This window comes from Ciconia boyciana, chromosome 7, assembly GCF_034638445.1.
Source record: "Ciconia boyciana chromosome 7, ASM3463844v1, whole genome shotgun sequence".
Classification (NCBI taxonomy): Eukaryota; Metazoa; Chordata; class Aves; order Ciconiiformes; family Ciconiidae; genus Ciconia; species Ciconia boyciana.
The window spans coordinates 52523872-52540626 of record NC_132940.1 but is presented as its reverse complement, the minus strand read 5'-3'; the positions used below and the strand labels follow the sequence as shown (position 1 = coordinate 52540626).

Genomic DNA, 16755 nt, shown 5'->3' with positions numbered 1-16755 from the left:
CTGGGACACTGGAGGACTTACCCCTCAGCTTCAGTCACTGGCAGCCTCTCCCTCCTACAGTGTAAATTATTCATAAAATTCCAAACAAGACAAAACTTTTATTGAATTCTCTAGCTACATTCCTTTTCAGCACTGCTCCTTTCCTTCACATAGCTGTGGAACATACTCACCTTTATCCTCCCAAAGCTTCTACACAAACAAGGAGGAAGAAAACCCATTAAAGGGAAGGTGTGCCTGATAATTCAATTACCTGCTCACCACCAGCAGTAGCCCTGAGGGCCAGCTGAGCACACTGGCTCCAGTAACTCCCCCTCTCAACTGATCTCTTTGCATAAAACTTCTACAATCTTGAGCAGCAGGGAGTGAGGAGGGGCAGGAGAGGGGAAGCTTGTGACTTGGGTACCCATAGCATAGCCTGTAGCTAGTAGCAGGCAGAGTGCTACAGAAGAAGCTACAGTTTGTGAAAGGCAAACCAGCCTTTGCTCTTGCTAACAGCTCACAAATATGTATTTCTCCAATTATCTGGTGAACTCAGAAGGTAGGTGTCAGCATAGGAAGAGGGAATTTTAAATAAGCTGTCATCCCAGGAGAGAGAGGGGTTACTATAAGAGCCCCACACGCTCAGTGTGTTCCTGCAGTGTTTGGAAATACTGTTTGGTGCGAATGAAAATGTCTTAATACTTTGCAAGAAAACTTTATTTGGAGAGTGATTCTTAGCTGTTAAAAGAAGGTACTTTCTGACAAGTATGATTTCGATTCCTATAAAAATCACTGCCAAACTCCCTTTCTAGTTTTTCCACTTACTTAATCTAGCTATGTGTGCCTGTAATCCCAAAATACCAAGACTCTTTGTTTCTTCAGGTGCATGTGATGGACAATGTGGTGGCAGCAGACGTATGTAGATCTCACCCTTATGTAAGAGGCATAAGGCTGGGCACAATCCCATGCTCTCTGCTACAAATACTACATTGTTTGGGTTGGGAAAACAAAGGTATCTTGGTGTGATATGCTGTGATGTCATTTTGCTGTGTGCTGGATCGCGTGGTTCAGGCACACCACTTTCTGTACTCCAGGGGTGGTTAGGCTTGTACAGATGTCTGAGCTGACACTAGGACAGCGCAAGGACTCTGGCCGAGGTAGCTCCTCCAGAGAGCAGCTGCCTGAAAATTAGCACAGAGTAAACAGAGCCATGGCTAGTGGCTCCACTTCAAGGCATACTGTGGACTGTGCCACAGAAATAAGGAAAAAGCACCAGAGTAAAAGTGGCTTCTGCGCTTTCTGGGAGAAGCTGCTACTTTGCATAGCCTGTGTCTGAATCCCACAGTGAGGTTTAATAGCACTTTCTTGTGTTTTGTCTGAATTAGGTAACCTTGCTATTTTGGGGGGATTTCTTACATGTTCATATGATGTGAAGAGTTAAATTTCTTTTGAATAGATTTTGTTTTAATTGAGTAACACTTGATCATAGAAAAATTCCCAAATTAACTTTCTAAACACACCTGTTAGCATTTCATCAGGCAAAACCCAAAGCAACTGCTGCACGTCTCACAGGAAAACACTGCTGAAGAGCATGTAATCAGCTCTTTGAGGGTTTACTTCTTGGGTTGGGTTTTCACACAAACAACTTCATTCCATACAATATACCAACCTCTCTGCTTAATTTGACTGGGAAAGTTAAAATAGGCAAGTTATATAATGATGTTTATCTTTACATCAGGAAGTCAACTAAGAAGCTGTTAAGCTGATATTATATAACACAGCCCCGATTATAGAAAGTGTGGAGGAAGATGATCTAAGTTGATGCATGTTATATTGGCAGTAATTGTTAACAGTTATAATTAATATTGTTTTGTATGCTTTTGTTTTTGATGTTTTGCAGCTTTCCAGAAGGCATTGGAGAATCAGCAGCCAGGCACTGAACTTTAATTGTTTATAGAAATTCCAATTACACTATTCTATACATTAGGTAAATCTATTTAAATACAACATTCTAAATAATGAAACAGAAGTCGCATATCGTTTCCTATAATGCTCTAGCTCCTGAGGTTGCTGGAATAACAAAACTCACTTTTTTGCAGGATTGTGAACTGTCCCACATTGGATAGATATACCTTATTACAAGAGCAAAAGAAAGATGAGATTGCTTTATACACATCGCATACAATCCCTAATTGAACAAAAGCTCAAACAACCTCAGAGGACACAAACTGCACAATGATAGGAAAAAAAAAAAGATTTTTTTTTTTTTAGATTAAAAAAAAGACCAGTTCTCTCTTACTCTCCCTGTAAACATGAACATGTTCGCCTACTAGTCACACTCAGCTGGACTCTCTAACTCTAAGAATAAAGGCATCCTTGTATTCTGATCCAAATTGAATTAACCTAAGACAGTTATGAGGACAAACACTGGATATAGAGTTCACAAATTAAAAATATGAAGCTTGTATTACTGGGGAAACTGTCTTCTCTGTATAAGAAAGATTAAAATCTAACAATGGCAGATGCGTAAGATGATCCCATAAGAATTATATTGAGTAGGCTTATTTAAATAAGCTAAACTGTGATTTTTAATAAAACTTTGATTTTAACAACTGGAATAAGATTGGATCCTTCTGTGTGTGATAGGCAGCAACTTATTTTACCCACAAGAACAAAGATGATAGAAAAGAGTGAGCTGATATTTTGACTGTTAACAGTATATATGACAGGCACGTGACTCATTGGGTTGTGTGACACAGTAACTGCACAATAGAAGGAAAAGTGTAGCTTTAATCTTTAGTAGCCTCATTAAAATTAGCTATATGTACTAGCTCTTGCAGAAAAGACATATGCTACCATGCCATGCTTTCATTCAAGCAGAATACTTCTTATAGAAGTTGTTTGCACCTCTTATAACCCACAAAATTACGGATGATAAAGAAAAGGCACTCCCCTGAAAAGACAGCTCCTGGAAGGTAAGGCTGTGGCACATGATCCAATCTTATCAGACATCAGAGAATCCAGATGAGCGGAGGCATAATGAACAAGCTAATTTCACTCAGGCTTCATTCCCTATTAGCCAGGGGAAATTAAGCTTCATTAGTTTCATTGCTTCCCCAGTTAGCTGTGAAGCATTGCATTGAGTTTGCAGGGGAAGTGAAGTGAAAGCTTTTCTGCAGCTGTCAGGGATCCTTTTATGAGTAACAATTCCCAGTTCTGTATGAAAAAGCAAAATCATCTGCTCTGTATACTATATGGTGACTGCTATACTATATGGTGACTTTGGGCATTAAACAGATGACAAACATAAGATAGAAAGGATCAATTTTCTTGTTCTCATGTTTTCTTTTATTAGTAAGCCCAATATAAAAAACTCTCAAGTTTTACTCATTACTCTTCAACAGGCAATTCTTTTTGCTAAAGTTAATATTATCAATTCTAGCAATATGCCACCTTATACACCAGTGTCCGACTTGAATATGAATACATGTACCAGTATTTATTGAGTTAGTCTACCCCATCTTCAGCTGTAATAGAGTTTGTCTGAGCTCGTTACTGTTGTATTTTCTTGGCCATACTGATAACTGTAAACTCTTGCAATGTGGTGATGTCTGCTGTCCTTCTTGTCTTGGTTTTTCAATGGTTGTTGCTGTGTTGATTGGTGTGTTATGTGTGGATCTAGTGAATCTCCTGCTCCTCCTTGAAGTCTCCTGCTCCGACTTCATCATACCTCTCCAGTTAATGTGTGGGGTGCCAGCTACAACACATCTACTTATACTGCCATTTTGAGCAGTCCACGTGGTTGCCAACTTGTTCCAGTGGGACTCAAGGGGTCCACAAGGAAGCTGGCGTGAAGTCAGACCCCTCCATGTCACGTTGCTCTGCCTGTGGCCAAAGCGTGACTGCTGCAAGATGCAAGAGCCTGACAGTGTTCCTGTTCCCTGCAGTGGGGTGCCAGCCGTACAGGTGACGTTTCTAGAGCATAAAGAGACGTTTTCAAAGCAGCAGCTGGAAGCTGGCCTGCCTGAGGAGGTGGGAGCTGGTGTACGATCGGGTACAAATCCCTGGCAGGGGCCACTACTATAAGCATTTTTAGAGCAGGCAGCTGCCAACAAGCCTTGACGTAGTTTCTCAAAATGGGAAAGCTTTGTCTCTGTTTAACTGTGGGTTTGTAAACTGGGTTTATTGGCACAGGGCCTGTTTTTCCCTGTGTGTGTGAATGGCATGGGCTAGGATCAGGTGGCTATTATGGAAGTTTCTCCACATCTGAGCGACATGCATGTGCTGCGCTGGCCTCCTTGCTGTCAACAGCTGCCTGCTCCCATGTCGCACGTGCCCCCTAAGCACCATCTCCTTGAACAGGCAGAGCGATACATGCGTTGCAGCAAGCTGCCTGCCCCTGCCAGAGGACTGGTCCCAGACCGAGGGCCACACACAGGCTTCTGGCAGTGGTCACAAAATAAGGGTTTTTAATGGTGAGATCGGAAGGCAGGGAGAGGGGGATGTCGGTCAGATCCTCAGCTGCTTCTGGGGCCAAGAGGGCTACAACGGCGACAGGCTGCTGCTTGGTATAATTGTTCTGGAGTTCCTATGCCAAGGGTCATTCTGGAGCACAGCCAGGACCTGTATAATGCTGGCTTGTATGCTGACCACACCAGTGGTCAATTTAAGTACAAGCCTTTCTCTATGCTGCCTATAACAGTTTGATTTAAATGATACTGCTTAAGCCATGGCATAAACGGTGCTCTGGTTCATACCCAGTTTTCCCCTGCCTCCAAGGGAACTACACAGTTTCCTGAAAACTGGAGCCCAAAAAAGATGATGTGTAACACATGACAGTTTTGCAATACTGACTCTTACTGCAATGTGCTAGTAAAAATGCCATTTTCCATTCATGGGATATTTTCTATATGCACTGGAATTTCAAAAACACTTTATACACTGAAGTTTAATACTGTGCTTTCTGGTTCGACCACTTTCAATCAACAAACATACTCCTAGAACTGAAACAGAAGTGCTGGGAACCAACACCGCTCTCTGAGGTACAATAAGGCTCACCTAATTGCTTCCTGGCTTGCTGATCCGTCATCCTGACCCCCTCTTTGATGTTTTCTTTTTTTTTCCTGGAGCATTAGTAACAAGTGAGAAATGCTGTCTCGGGGTGTTATATATGGGATTATTTCTCTATCCCCAGCACAATGACCGTATGTAATGGGATTATCTCTTATTTAAAATAAAAAAGCCTTGGAAACATCAAATCCTGTTTATGAAAAAGTAGTTTCTTTATGGTGGTTCCTTTAATTGCAAAAAAATTTATTTTTTGCTTTGTAATTATACTTTTTTGTCAGTTAGCAAAACCAACCTAACTGCTGCAGATGTCTCCTTACTGCTAGCTAAATTTAGGCTGTTCTTCCTCTCCTTCTGTATATATATTCCTCTGACATCAAGAGGACTATGGCCCCTTTAGAGTACATTTATTGCTGTTGTAAACAGTGAAAACTGATGAGGTCAGTTGATGAAGGCTTCTGCCAATGTTCCTTCTTAGCATGCTTTCACTTCAAAATATATGAAGTGGTACCAGTTAGTGCCAAAACTCTGAAAGTATGAAAATACAACTAGAAAGGAGGAAATGGGAAATGTGTGTCAGCACTAAATGTATACTCTGTTTTCCTCAATGAGGTATGTGAACAATTTCGCAGTACATAGCTGTGGGAGGAGGAGAAACTCCTGGTGCAAATCTAAGTACAAAACATGGGGGGGGGGAGAGAGAGGCCTTTCCTAGATCTGGGTTAGATTTGTTGCAGTGTAAGTTTTCTTTAATTTAAGTTTAGGACTTTGCCACAACCAAATCTAGTCCTGATTTTTAGACTTCAAGTTTGCAAGAGTTGCCCAGGAGATTCTTTTTAGGTACCTGGGGTAAGCTCTTGTACGTTTTTAGTTGTGTCTGAATCAAAAATGTGTAAATGGAGATGCAAACTTGGATCAAAAAAATCACAACAGCAGCATTTGCTTTGAACTTTCAAGTCTCTCTCTGCCTCTCATATGCACATACATACAGAGTTTGAAGTGCTTCAGATCCGAGGTTCTAGTTGATTGTCGATCTGATTGAGAAATAAGTGACATTCCCCCTCAGTACAAGCATTTGAGTTACCCCTAAATTCACCAGTTTTAATATACATTTTCCCTTTAATACGTGTCTAGCATATGCTGCAAAGATCATTTACCTCATGCATGTTTCTATCCAAGTCACCCATTTCTATGCTCTGTCTCCTCTTTGCTATCATGTAAAAAAGCAAGCTGTTTGTATTGCCTTTGAAGGCACCTCATTACCATTCCCATGCCAGTTTTGAGCAAGTAGCTTTCACGATTCTGATCGGTCCATGATGTTAGCCTATACGGACCATTTCTTAAATTTTCAAATAAGCAAGGCTTTTTATGCTTTCTCCCATGAGGTCCTTATGTTAAGCTTATATCCTCTGTTAACAACAGCAAAGCTATTTCTTTATTCTCCTTCAAATAAGCTGCTCTTCTCCTCATGATGTGCTTTGCCAGGATGAACGAAAAAAACAGCGACAGGTGGATGCCAGTGCTCCGTCTATTGCTTGTTGTGTGGGCCGGTAACGTCTGTAAGGTATCCGCCTGTCCCATGACCTGTTGTCAGGTAATTAGGCTATAGGCTTCCCGGAGCAAGGAACATCTCCAGCTGTGTATTTTTACAGTAGGCAGCACAACAGGACCTGGGACTCCAGCATCCGTGCCTGGGACTCTTACAGCATCAGTGCCAACACAGTTATTCAGTCCATTTTTGCCCATTAACTCCTGACAGCGGCATACACATTCGGTAAACGGCAGTTAAAGGCGGATAACCGACTGCCAAGTCACTTTGGCGGTACACCCGTAGCTGTCCCGCCCTCCCAGAGCACTCGCCGGCCGGCACCAGCGGTGCACCCGGGAGAAGGGCTCCGCCGCACCGGGGGGCGCCTCACGCCCGCAGCGGGGCGCTGGGGATCAGCGCCGGGGACGCTCGAGGGCGGGTTCTGTCGGGGGGACCGTTGCGGTCCCCCTCCCGTTCCCGCCGGTGAGGCCGCGCCACCTCGTCCGGCGGGAGAGAGGGAGGGAGCACGAAGCCGCCGGCCGCGGTCCGCCCGCCGCTGAGGGGCCGGGCGGAGCGGGGAGCCGGGCCCGCGGGGGGCCTCGGCGCCAGGGAGCGGACCCGGCCTCGCCTTCTCGCGGCGGGCGCCGCGCTGCGCTCCGCCCCCCGGCGCCGCGCCGGGCCGCCGGTACACAGCGGGAGCTGTCAGGCGCCCTGAGGGGCCGTGCGGAAGGGACCGCTCTCGGGGACCACCGCCTCCGCGCGCGGGCCTGGGCGGGGCGAGGCCGCCGCGCGCCGGCCCCTTTAAGGCGGGCGGCGAGCGCTCACCTTGCCTCCTCCCCCCCCGGCCCGCCGAGTAGGTACCAGCCCCGAGCTGAGCCGAGCCCTGATTGGGCGGCCGCCGGGCCCGGTCACGTGGGGGGGGGGGCGCGCTCCCCACAGCCTCCAGGCCGCCATTTTGGCTGGAAAGTTTGGAATTTCCGAGCAGTGCGAGCGGGAGGCGGCGGGCGGCGCGAGCGCCACAGCCCTGCCCGCCCCGGCCCGCCGCGCTGCACCGCGCCGTCCGGCCTGGCCCAGCCCAGCCCGGCTTGTCCCGTCCCGTCCCGTTCCGTTCCGTCCCTCGCGGAGGCGCCGCGGCGGGCGCCGGCGGGGGCTCCGAGCGGAGCCGCTTGCTCGCCGGCCGGCCGGCGGGTGTGCGGGTGGGTCGGTCAGGCAGGGCGGCCGCCGCCCCCCCGCGCCCGGCCGGCAGGGGGAGCCGCGCCGCCGCCCCCGCCGCGCCGCCCCCGACTCGGGCTCAAAGTTTGTGAGGCGGAGCCCCGGCCGCCGGGGGAGCGCCGCAGCCCCGGAGCGCCATGCCCGTCAGGAAGCAAGGTGAGCGCCGCACGCCGAGGGGCCCCGGCAGCTGCCGGAGTCGCTGCCTGACAGCTGCTGCGGCGGGCGATGGCGGGACGGGCGAGGAGGGGTGGCTGCCGGGAGCCGCCGGTCCGCGGGCTGCGGGCGGTGGCGAGCCTGCCGAGGGGCACGGTCCCGCCCGCGCTCTCGCAGCTGCGAACAAAGAAGCTGCCGGGCTGGGCTGGGGCGGTCCCGAGCGCGGAGGCTTGTTGCGTCTCAGGCGTGTGCATCCCCGGTCCTCCTACCTGGTGCGCCGGGGTCACCGGTGTGTCTGGTCTCCGCTTGCAGATACCCAGCGAGCCCTGCGCCTCCTGGAGGAATACCGCTCCAAGCTGAGCCAGGCGGAGGACCGGCAGCTGCGAAACTCCATAGAGCGTGTCATCAGCATCTTCCAAAGTAACCTGTTCCAGGCTTTGATAGGTAAAGGCTGACTTCTCTCAGTTTGTGCTCGAGCCGGTCGGTTCTTGCTTATGCTGTCACTTGCAGTGTTAAGAAGAAAAGATATTTTGCCCTTATGTTAGAAGCCATGTGCTTTTTGTTGTTGTGTTTTTGTTTTGCATAGTAACACATGTGCTGTTACAGATCAACAGTTCACTTGTTTAATATACTTTATTTGATGCTTTTGACTGGCTCAAACTGCTTAAAACTGTGGTGCAATTTTTTCTTCTGTGACATGTTATTGTAGATTACTTTATGTAGGCTGTTTTTCCACATACTTTTTTTCACCTGAACAATTTCTAAGGAATAGGGGTTGTTTTTTTTGTGAGTCCATACGTAACAGGTTAATGAATGAGTTGAGATGGTTTTAATCTAGGGTAGGATTCAGGCAAATATGCCTGCTGAAGAATCTCTAAAGACATCACAAAGTGTCTATCTGAAGTGCAAAGTTAACTTAAAGTAAATGACAAGAAACCTCTAATGCTTCAGGGAGTACTATAGTGATCTCTCTTTTGTTTGTTGCATATTAAAGTGTAGTGAAAACACTACTAATTCTTAGTGTAAAGTATTTGTAGTCCTTCACTTAAAATGGTCCCATAAATCTTGTTGAACTACTTATATGTAACTTTGAATTTCCTGCATATCTGTTTGGAAAAAAAATTGCACATAAATACAACTTGCAGAATCCTGACTTTATTTGGAAACTTCTGCAGTGAAGCACTGAGATGTGGTTTCTCCTTGATTGATTGTCACTATCTTTGACAGCTAATGAATGAGAGGGTTGTGTTAGTTTACCTTCAGGAGTAAAATTTGTAAAGTTCTGCATCCTTGTCTTTTAACAAAGTAACCTGCCTTTGAATTGTACTAATAACAAACACTGTAGCTAAATTTGTTATTTGGCTTACTGCATGGTTATTGTCGTACAGGTATACGTCCTACTTCATAGCACTGCAGCTTCTTTGAATCTATGTTGTGGTGGAAACACAGGGACAGGCAAAACATAAACATGCATTGCTGCACATTTATTTCATCTTCTTATGTAGGTTTTTGGAAGATAGTAATCTTGCTGTGTTTTTTTATCATGTAAGTTCATGAAAGGTAGTTGTGAAAATAGGTCAGTTACAGAAATCTTTTACTTACAGGAACTCTGTGCGTTTCTCTGATGCTCAGTTGATGCTAGCCGTCTCCATGATGAAAAGCTCGACATAATCTTTGTGGGACATGTATGAACAGAATTCGCTCATTGGTGGATCAGAATGTTGAGGTCTTATATCAGAAGCTTAGTGTGCTGCAGCTGTGCTTTTTACTTTCACCCAGCAAATTTCAATGTTGACTACCATTTTTCTTGGGGTTTGTGTGTATGTTTTTTTAACTGTCTTGAAGATCCATGCAGCACTCCGTTTTCTCCTCTTCATTGAATAAGATACTGATCTATTAGCCTTTGATATTCTAACCTGCAAGATGTAGTTTCTTCTCATATCCACATATGGATATTCATTGTTTTAATAACTCTACACCTAGTAGTAGTAAACTTGAAAGAGCAGGCAACCCCGTGTCTGCTGGCTTCATTCTGCAAGAGCCAAAGACAGGAATGTGTTGTTGCCTGGGTGGGCTACATGGCCTGTTTTCTGGTCTTGTAAGAAGTTGTACATTGCAACCGTATGACCCTAGTTTTTGTCGAGTTCATCTGTGTGTGCACAATAGGTGTCATGCTTCTTTTGTGTGTTGGATTAACTTTGCATTTACTGGTTCATTGAATAATTGTTTATTTCAGAGTGTATGCATATGTTCCTAAACTGTTTGTCTGAAAGATGATAACACAGAAGGCTAGTACTTTCCAAGCAATTTATGCTGTCAACATGAGTCTTTCTCCTTTAACCCACTCCTTTCCATGGAAACACATCAGGGGAGTTCTTGTTCGTGTCAGGCTGCTCCTGGCTATTGTTTTCCTGGAAACATCTTTTTATGGTGTGACTACTGCATGATGGGGGTAAAGAGTGGGGGGACTCCCTGGAAAAGATTCTGTCTGGAGGATGGCTGCAGTTACTGAGAAGACCTTGAGTCTGCTCCTGCCTGTCCTCTTTCCATGAAGACTTGGGAGCAGGCTGGATGAAGTATTCAGTTGTGCTGCAGGTTCGCATTACTTCATAGCAGATTTTTAAGTGTGCCTTTTAGAGGACTTGTGATGTGTCCCCAACTTAAATAGCCAGTGCTGTTCTGACAGAAAGTTTCAAGCTCGACTACCAAGCTATTTCTCATATAGATACTTCTTCCAGAAAGCGTGCTACTCTTAGTTTCTGGGTTTTTTAAAAAATAATACTAAAAAAGAAAAATAACTTCATTCATTTATTTTCTGCTTTTTCTGCCAAGTTACTGCACTATATCCAAGACCTGCCTGTCCATGATAGGTGAGAATGTTTGTGAAGGCTGCAGTCAGGATCTGCTGTCAACTTCATGTATCTTTTTTAGTGTAATTTTTAACTTGGCAATCAAATGCTGTTCGTTCAAAAAAAAAAAAAAATAGACATTACTTTATGCACAGAAATGTATCTTTAGATTTATAATGGGGGAAATTAAATATTCCTGAAAGCTACACATTTTATCAATATTTCATATATTTAGATACACGTGAAGGAATTAAAGGTTATTTTTTTTGGTGAATTTCCATTTGAATGCTGAAGAATAAATCGTATTATTTTCTCATTTGAGCCTTTTTTGATGTCATCCTCTCCTTTTAATTCTATCAATAAAACTTTAGTTCAGCAATCTACACACTGGACCTGGTTCTTAATTATATAATTATGGCTTTAAATGATTTGAATTGGAGCAATAACTAGTCAGTGTGAACAACCAGTGTTATGAAATTGACATTATTGCTACAGTGTTATATTTCAAGTGAAATAATGGTAGGAACTTCAAATTAGTAACAAAATTGGTAACCAAATGTAGTCTCCTTAAAACAGTTTGTGAAAAAGCCCTTTTTTTATTTTCTGTGCCTTCTGTAATGTGGTATTTCCCATTGCTTTTGCTTCAACCAGCCAAGTGTAATGATGTCTATAGTACTTTAATTAAATAGATACCAATGGCCTGTAACTAAAATAAGCTTGAGAATAGTGTCACTTTTAAGTAAATTTCCTACTGTACAGTCTCAGAATTGTGTGGTATCTTTTCTAGCTTGTGATTTCTTGGTTGTAGTTAAAATAGCTTGTTACTGATATTCTGATAATTGGTAAGGTGAGTCAGTTTATTAAGAGACTGAAGTGTGATATCCACATACGGAGGCATGGGATAGACTTAATTTCACTTTGGTAAAGAGTTTGATATTTATCTTCAAATAATGAGGTAATAATTCTGCAGATAAGTTCTCCTTCTAATTTGGGCACTATTTTGCTTTCTTGAGAAGGTACAGGTTCTTGTAAAGGATAGATATATGATGTATTTATCTTTTTGAAAATATAAGAGGAGGAACACTTGCATGCGTAAGTCTAACACTTCTGAGGGAAAAACATGTGAAGCAGACTTCTGTTTATACACAGAATCTTTTTGTGTAATTGAAGTCTGTTTTTAATGGGTTATGTGCTGTAGTCGACCATATTAAAATAGTCTTCTAAAATTAAAAATATTACTAGTTATAGCTAGAAACATGAAGTAGTTTACTACTTTAAAAATATTCCCTTTCCTGGCAATAGCTAACTCCATTTGCACAGGTGTCAGAAAAAAGGAATTCTGAAAAAGTCTGGCAATGGAGTTGGCTGTGCTGCCTTTCTTGCCTTCTTTCTTGCCTTGTCCGTCTTAAGTGGGTTTTTATATATTATTTTATAGCTATGCGTATAAAGACTTTTTAGTATAAAGTGGCAAATTTGACTAGGGGAGGTTGAATGTGTTGAATTTCATATGTGTAAGCAGTCTAATTTATTTCATTTGGAGTCCTTTTGCATGAAGATCTGCCTCGAGAATTATGCTTATGTGCTGGCTATTCCTAACGCTAAATATCCAGTATGGGAAATCTTGAAGAAAAAAATGTAGTGGTTTCAGTAATCCTTACTGAACCAAAGTACAGCTCTCCCTGGTAATCGTTAAGGTTTTTTAACCATAGGTTGGATTCATGAGCTTTATGAATTGGACAGAATATATTAAAAATGCTGTTAATATGTTTTTACACACCAGAGAAAGAAGTCCTGTCTCTGAAATTTTTATAAAATTGATGGTTGAGTTAAGGTAAACTCTTTGTTCGTATTTATCAGCAGTCTGACTGGGGCTGAAAATTCTAGGAATATAAAATATATTCTGCATGTTTCCTAGCTCTGTCCACACTGGCTTTCTGAACTGAATCAGGGAAACAACCCTAGATTTTAGACTGAAGTAGGCTGGATTGGGTCAGCACTCCTCAAAGTTAGTACCCTTCGGAGTGGATTGACTACATTTCTGCTAGATGGCATGCAGCCCCAGTTCTGAGCTGTGTGTGGCATCTCTGTAGACATTTTTGCTCTTTTAGCTCCCGTTCAATTATCCAGCTTGGAAATGTTTTCTGTACTTGCTGGCTAAGTTAAAATTGAACACAGTTAAAGCAGAAGCTGCTCTTCATAACTGAAACCAAAAGTACTTGCTCTTGGGAAAACTCCAGTATCAGCTTTTATTTCAGTTATATAGTTATATATATAGTTTTGTTTCAGTTATAACAGAGCATATGACATGATGACACAGTTAACTTTTCAAATCAGCTCAGGCCTCAGAGAGAATTTTAGTTGTTGGTATGTGTCATTGCGTAAGACTGCTCCAGTTAACTTGAGGAAGGCTACTTTGTGAACTGCTTCCCACTTTCTAAATGTTACTGAGGCCCTAGTACAAGTTCCTTCAGACTCGGTCGAATAATATTTACATTAAGAATCCAGACATTCTTGACAGTAAGTCGAGGACCTGGTTAGTGATGTTGTGAATATTGTTTTGGGTTTTTGGTTTTTTTTTTTTTCTTTTATTGGAGGAAAGTTCAGAGAGAATTGGATCTTCTGTTATATTGGATACTACTGAAATTGTTGTAGATGCTAAATAGGGTATTTTCACATTGAAATCTTACCCTTGCTGCATTTTTGTGACTTTTTCCCCAGATTGCGACTTCTGTAATACAACATCTTTGCTCATATTTGAGGCTGAAACATCCATGGATATAGTTCTTGCAACTTTGAGGTGTTTGTCTGCTTTTCGGACAGGTTACCTAAGGATATACTATGGCTATGCTTACTATGGTCTCTTTCTAAAACTTATGTGAAAGTTGGTCAGTTTCAGAGAGATTTGACCTAGCATTGTGTCTTCAAAGGTAGTTAAGTACTTGATTATTTTAATGTATTTTACTTTATCCAGATGGAGGGAGGATAAAACATTTTAGTTGATGTCCAGATGATCGGAGTGTTAACTTAGTCATTGTTAGTATGCTTTCTGCCATGTAGATTGCCATTTCTTCAGAATTGCCATTTCTTCAGTTTTTGGAAGAACTTCATGTCTTCCTCTTCAAGGAACATAATAATGAGTGAAACAGTCTCGTTGCTCATCCTTTGTAAAGAACTACTTATTGTTTTGTACGTATGTAATGCAGTTCGATAGCGTAGAAAGTTTTGGGGTGGTTGTGTGCTTGCTTTTTTCAAGTGTTTTCCATGCTGTGCTACATGTATGTGTGACAGTGCAATGTATTGAATTTGGAATTAGGTGCTGCTTTTTGTAGCCTAAAATAGCAAGTAAGACTAGTGTAAGTTGAGTAGCTACTGGTATGCAGATAAATAGTATTGTGGGAAAAGATTATCTTTGTGGTTATTATACTGACTGTGTATTCAGTGTTGAATAGCTGCACTGTAGAATTTATCAATGACAGTATTCTCTTCACAGGGTTACCATAAAAAGGGGCTATTGATAAGAAAACTTTGTCAATAAATCTGCAGTTCATCCAGGGCCTGAAAAGAAAGTAAAAGTTGGGAATAATTGGTATAGTTTCCAGGTTCTGGGAAAGTTTATCTTCTGTCCTGTTCTTGTTTCACTTCCTGTTCTTTCACCTGTGTTCCCTAGTTCTGATGCCTATCTCCCATGCTGCTGTGTACCTGGCTTTGCTCCTAATCTCCCTAAACATTTGCTTCAGTGCTTGGGTACAGTGTAGAGGAAGGGGTAAAGCACAAGAGAGGGTATTTGGTCTTAATCTTAGGTCTGCTTCCATGGTGATCCCAGCAGCAAGGGCAGAACATCTTGTTCAGCTCTGCAGCTGGAATGCCATGTGCCTCCTGTGCATCTGGTTGCCTGTGTTTTGAGGGATGGTGCTTGTTTTGGTGCAGGTGGAATGAATCTTCAAAGAAACTGAACTCTAGCAGCTGACTAGTAATCTCCTTGCACAGATGGCTTCCTGAATTATAACTAGGCCAAATTTGCAAGAATGTTAAGAGACCGCAGAAGGTGTAGGGCTGACACTAGAATAGCCTCCTTAGATTCATGTTCCTTCTTCAAATTAGAGGAGGCTCTAGAGCTCTTTGGTAAAGCTTTTATAGGAATCTCGTCATGTGTAAATATCTTCCCAGCCATGTCCTCAAAAACGCTGAGTTATTTTGGCTGGAAATTAAAAGGTCAGCCTAAGACAGAGGTGCAATAAGGAAAACTTGTGGACAAATCGTAAAAGCACTGCAAATGTAAGTCCTTAAGTTCAGAAACTTGTGTTAGAATTTGGCTGCAGGAAATGTACAAATGTTACCACTGGTGGAGATGCTAGTATGTGGTGCCACCCATCCTTGTGTTGCCACCAATGTCAGAGAATTACCTTGGAATCTGAGCTTACTGTTGGTAGAAGAAACCAACACTTGTGCTGTCTTCTCTAAGAGCTATGTACCTGTATGAAAGCTCAACTTTGAGTGTTGAGTGAACTCATCCCAAAAATAGTTTGATTTTTTTGAACGCATTTGTCTGGAGAGAGAACTCCTCAGTCCTGTACTGACACTATTTAGGGGATATCCTACAAACAAGACTTAATAGTAACACTTCCTTTGTTTCCGACAGGTTTTTGTTACCACTAAAGTCAGTAGTAAATACATCCCTTTAAGAAAAAAAGTGTATTATATTGGCTGCTGATTTGCAACTGGGGTTGAGATATTTGGAGAGGGTGAATAACTGGGGAGTTCATTTTTAGTTTGGGTTTGGTCTGTTGTGCGTGTGTGTTGTGGTTTTTTTTTTATGCTTAGGTTGATGACTAAGTGCACATGAGGTGGTATTAAATGGAAAAGAGTTTGGACAGCAGAAGGCTGTTATGCCAATTTTTGGCTGTGTGATTAATTTTTATAAGTTTTTCCTACCTTAGTTCTGAACATAGAGGAGAAGACCCTGTGGGTTTCTGAAGGAAAACTGGAAAGAGACAACGTGAAGATATGGTGAAGGAGTGATTAGTAAGCAAAGAGGAAAATATGAATGAACAGTCTGGAAAGCAAAAGTGGACAGGCTGGCAAGGAGTTGAATATGTCTGACTGTAAAAAGCAACTAGAGGAATAAAAGCAAACAACTAGATCTGAGGTTAGGTGAGGGCAGTTTCAGTTGAGCACAAATTAAGGAGCATTTGTGTTAGAAGTGGAAAATAGCATCTCCTGGAATTTGAGTTAAGCAAAGAAGCGTGTGCAGAAGGGAGGTTTAAAGGGTAGGACACAGTTACTGAAACAAGTGGAAGGGCTGAGGATAAGTAGTTGGATGCTGCAGCTTGTAGCAAAGGATCTTGTAGAACAGAACACGTGTGGTGAGAAAGTTGCACTGCAACTTGTAACTTTTATTTTTAAGAAGTCTTGATTGTGCACAGCAGTGGTCAGTTTAGGTTCTTAAATAAGAAAAAAAAACCCCGAACAACCAACCCTGAAAGGGGCTTTACATGGGTTGTGATGAGACTGGTTTTCACTTTTCATAGTACGAATGCAAACTTTTATTTTTGACTGGACACACACACCATAACACAACCAATGAATACACAAAGAGAATACTTAGTTGACTCTGGTCATTGGCTTGGTAAATGGATATGAAGCTTTTCTTTGTGTTTGTATTCTTGTTGATCAGTAATCATATACTTTTCAAGTCTTGGTTTACTTGTGTTAAATGGATATTCTTAGCTTGATATAGCAGGTGAAGTAAGCATGCAGGACTGAGACTTCCTTAGAATTTGTAGGAGTTGCTTTACAACTGAAGAATGAACGTCTAGCATTGGCAGGCTCTTTTGCCTGTTCTGACAATGATCATGACTTCTGCTTGTATTTTGTCTATACATTCATTATGTAGGGCTGCTAAGAATTTGGCAGAGGCCATACATCTCAAATTGCCCTGAACTGAAATAGCTTGTTGACCTTTATTTT

The 16755-nt window shown here is 42.7% G+C and overlaps 1 protein-coding gene across 6 annotated transcripts in view; it reads left to right on the top strand.

Moving 5' to 3' along the window:
* Nucleotides 1–7512: 7512 nt before the first annotated feature.
* Nucleotides 7513–16755, top strand: part of DLG1 (discs large MAGUK scaffold protein 1) — a 171639-nt gene continuing 162396 nt past the window's right edge. For 3 of the 6 annotated variants that reach the window (XM_072866744.1, XM_072866742.1, XM_072866740.1), the window contains exons 1-2: nt 7513–7942; nt 8252–8383. In XM_072866744.1, the coding sequence (XP_072722845.1) occupies nt 7924–7942; nt 8252–8383 (151 nt within the window). In that variant the 5' untranslated portion in view covers nt 7513–7923. The remainder of the gene's footprint in view (nt 7943–8251; nt 8384–16755) is intronic. The other 3 variants (XM_072866745.1, XM_072866743.1, XM_072866741.1) reach the window with 1 other exon arrangement.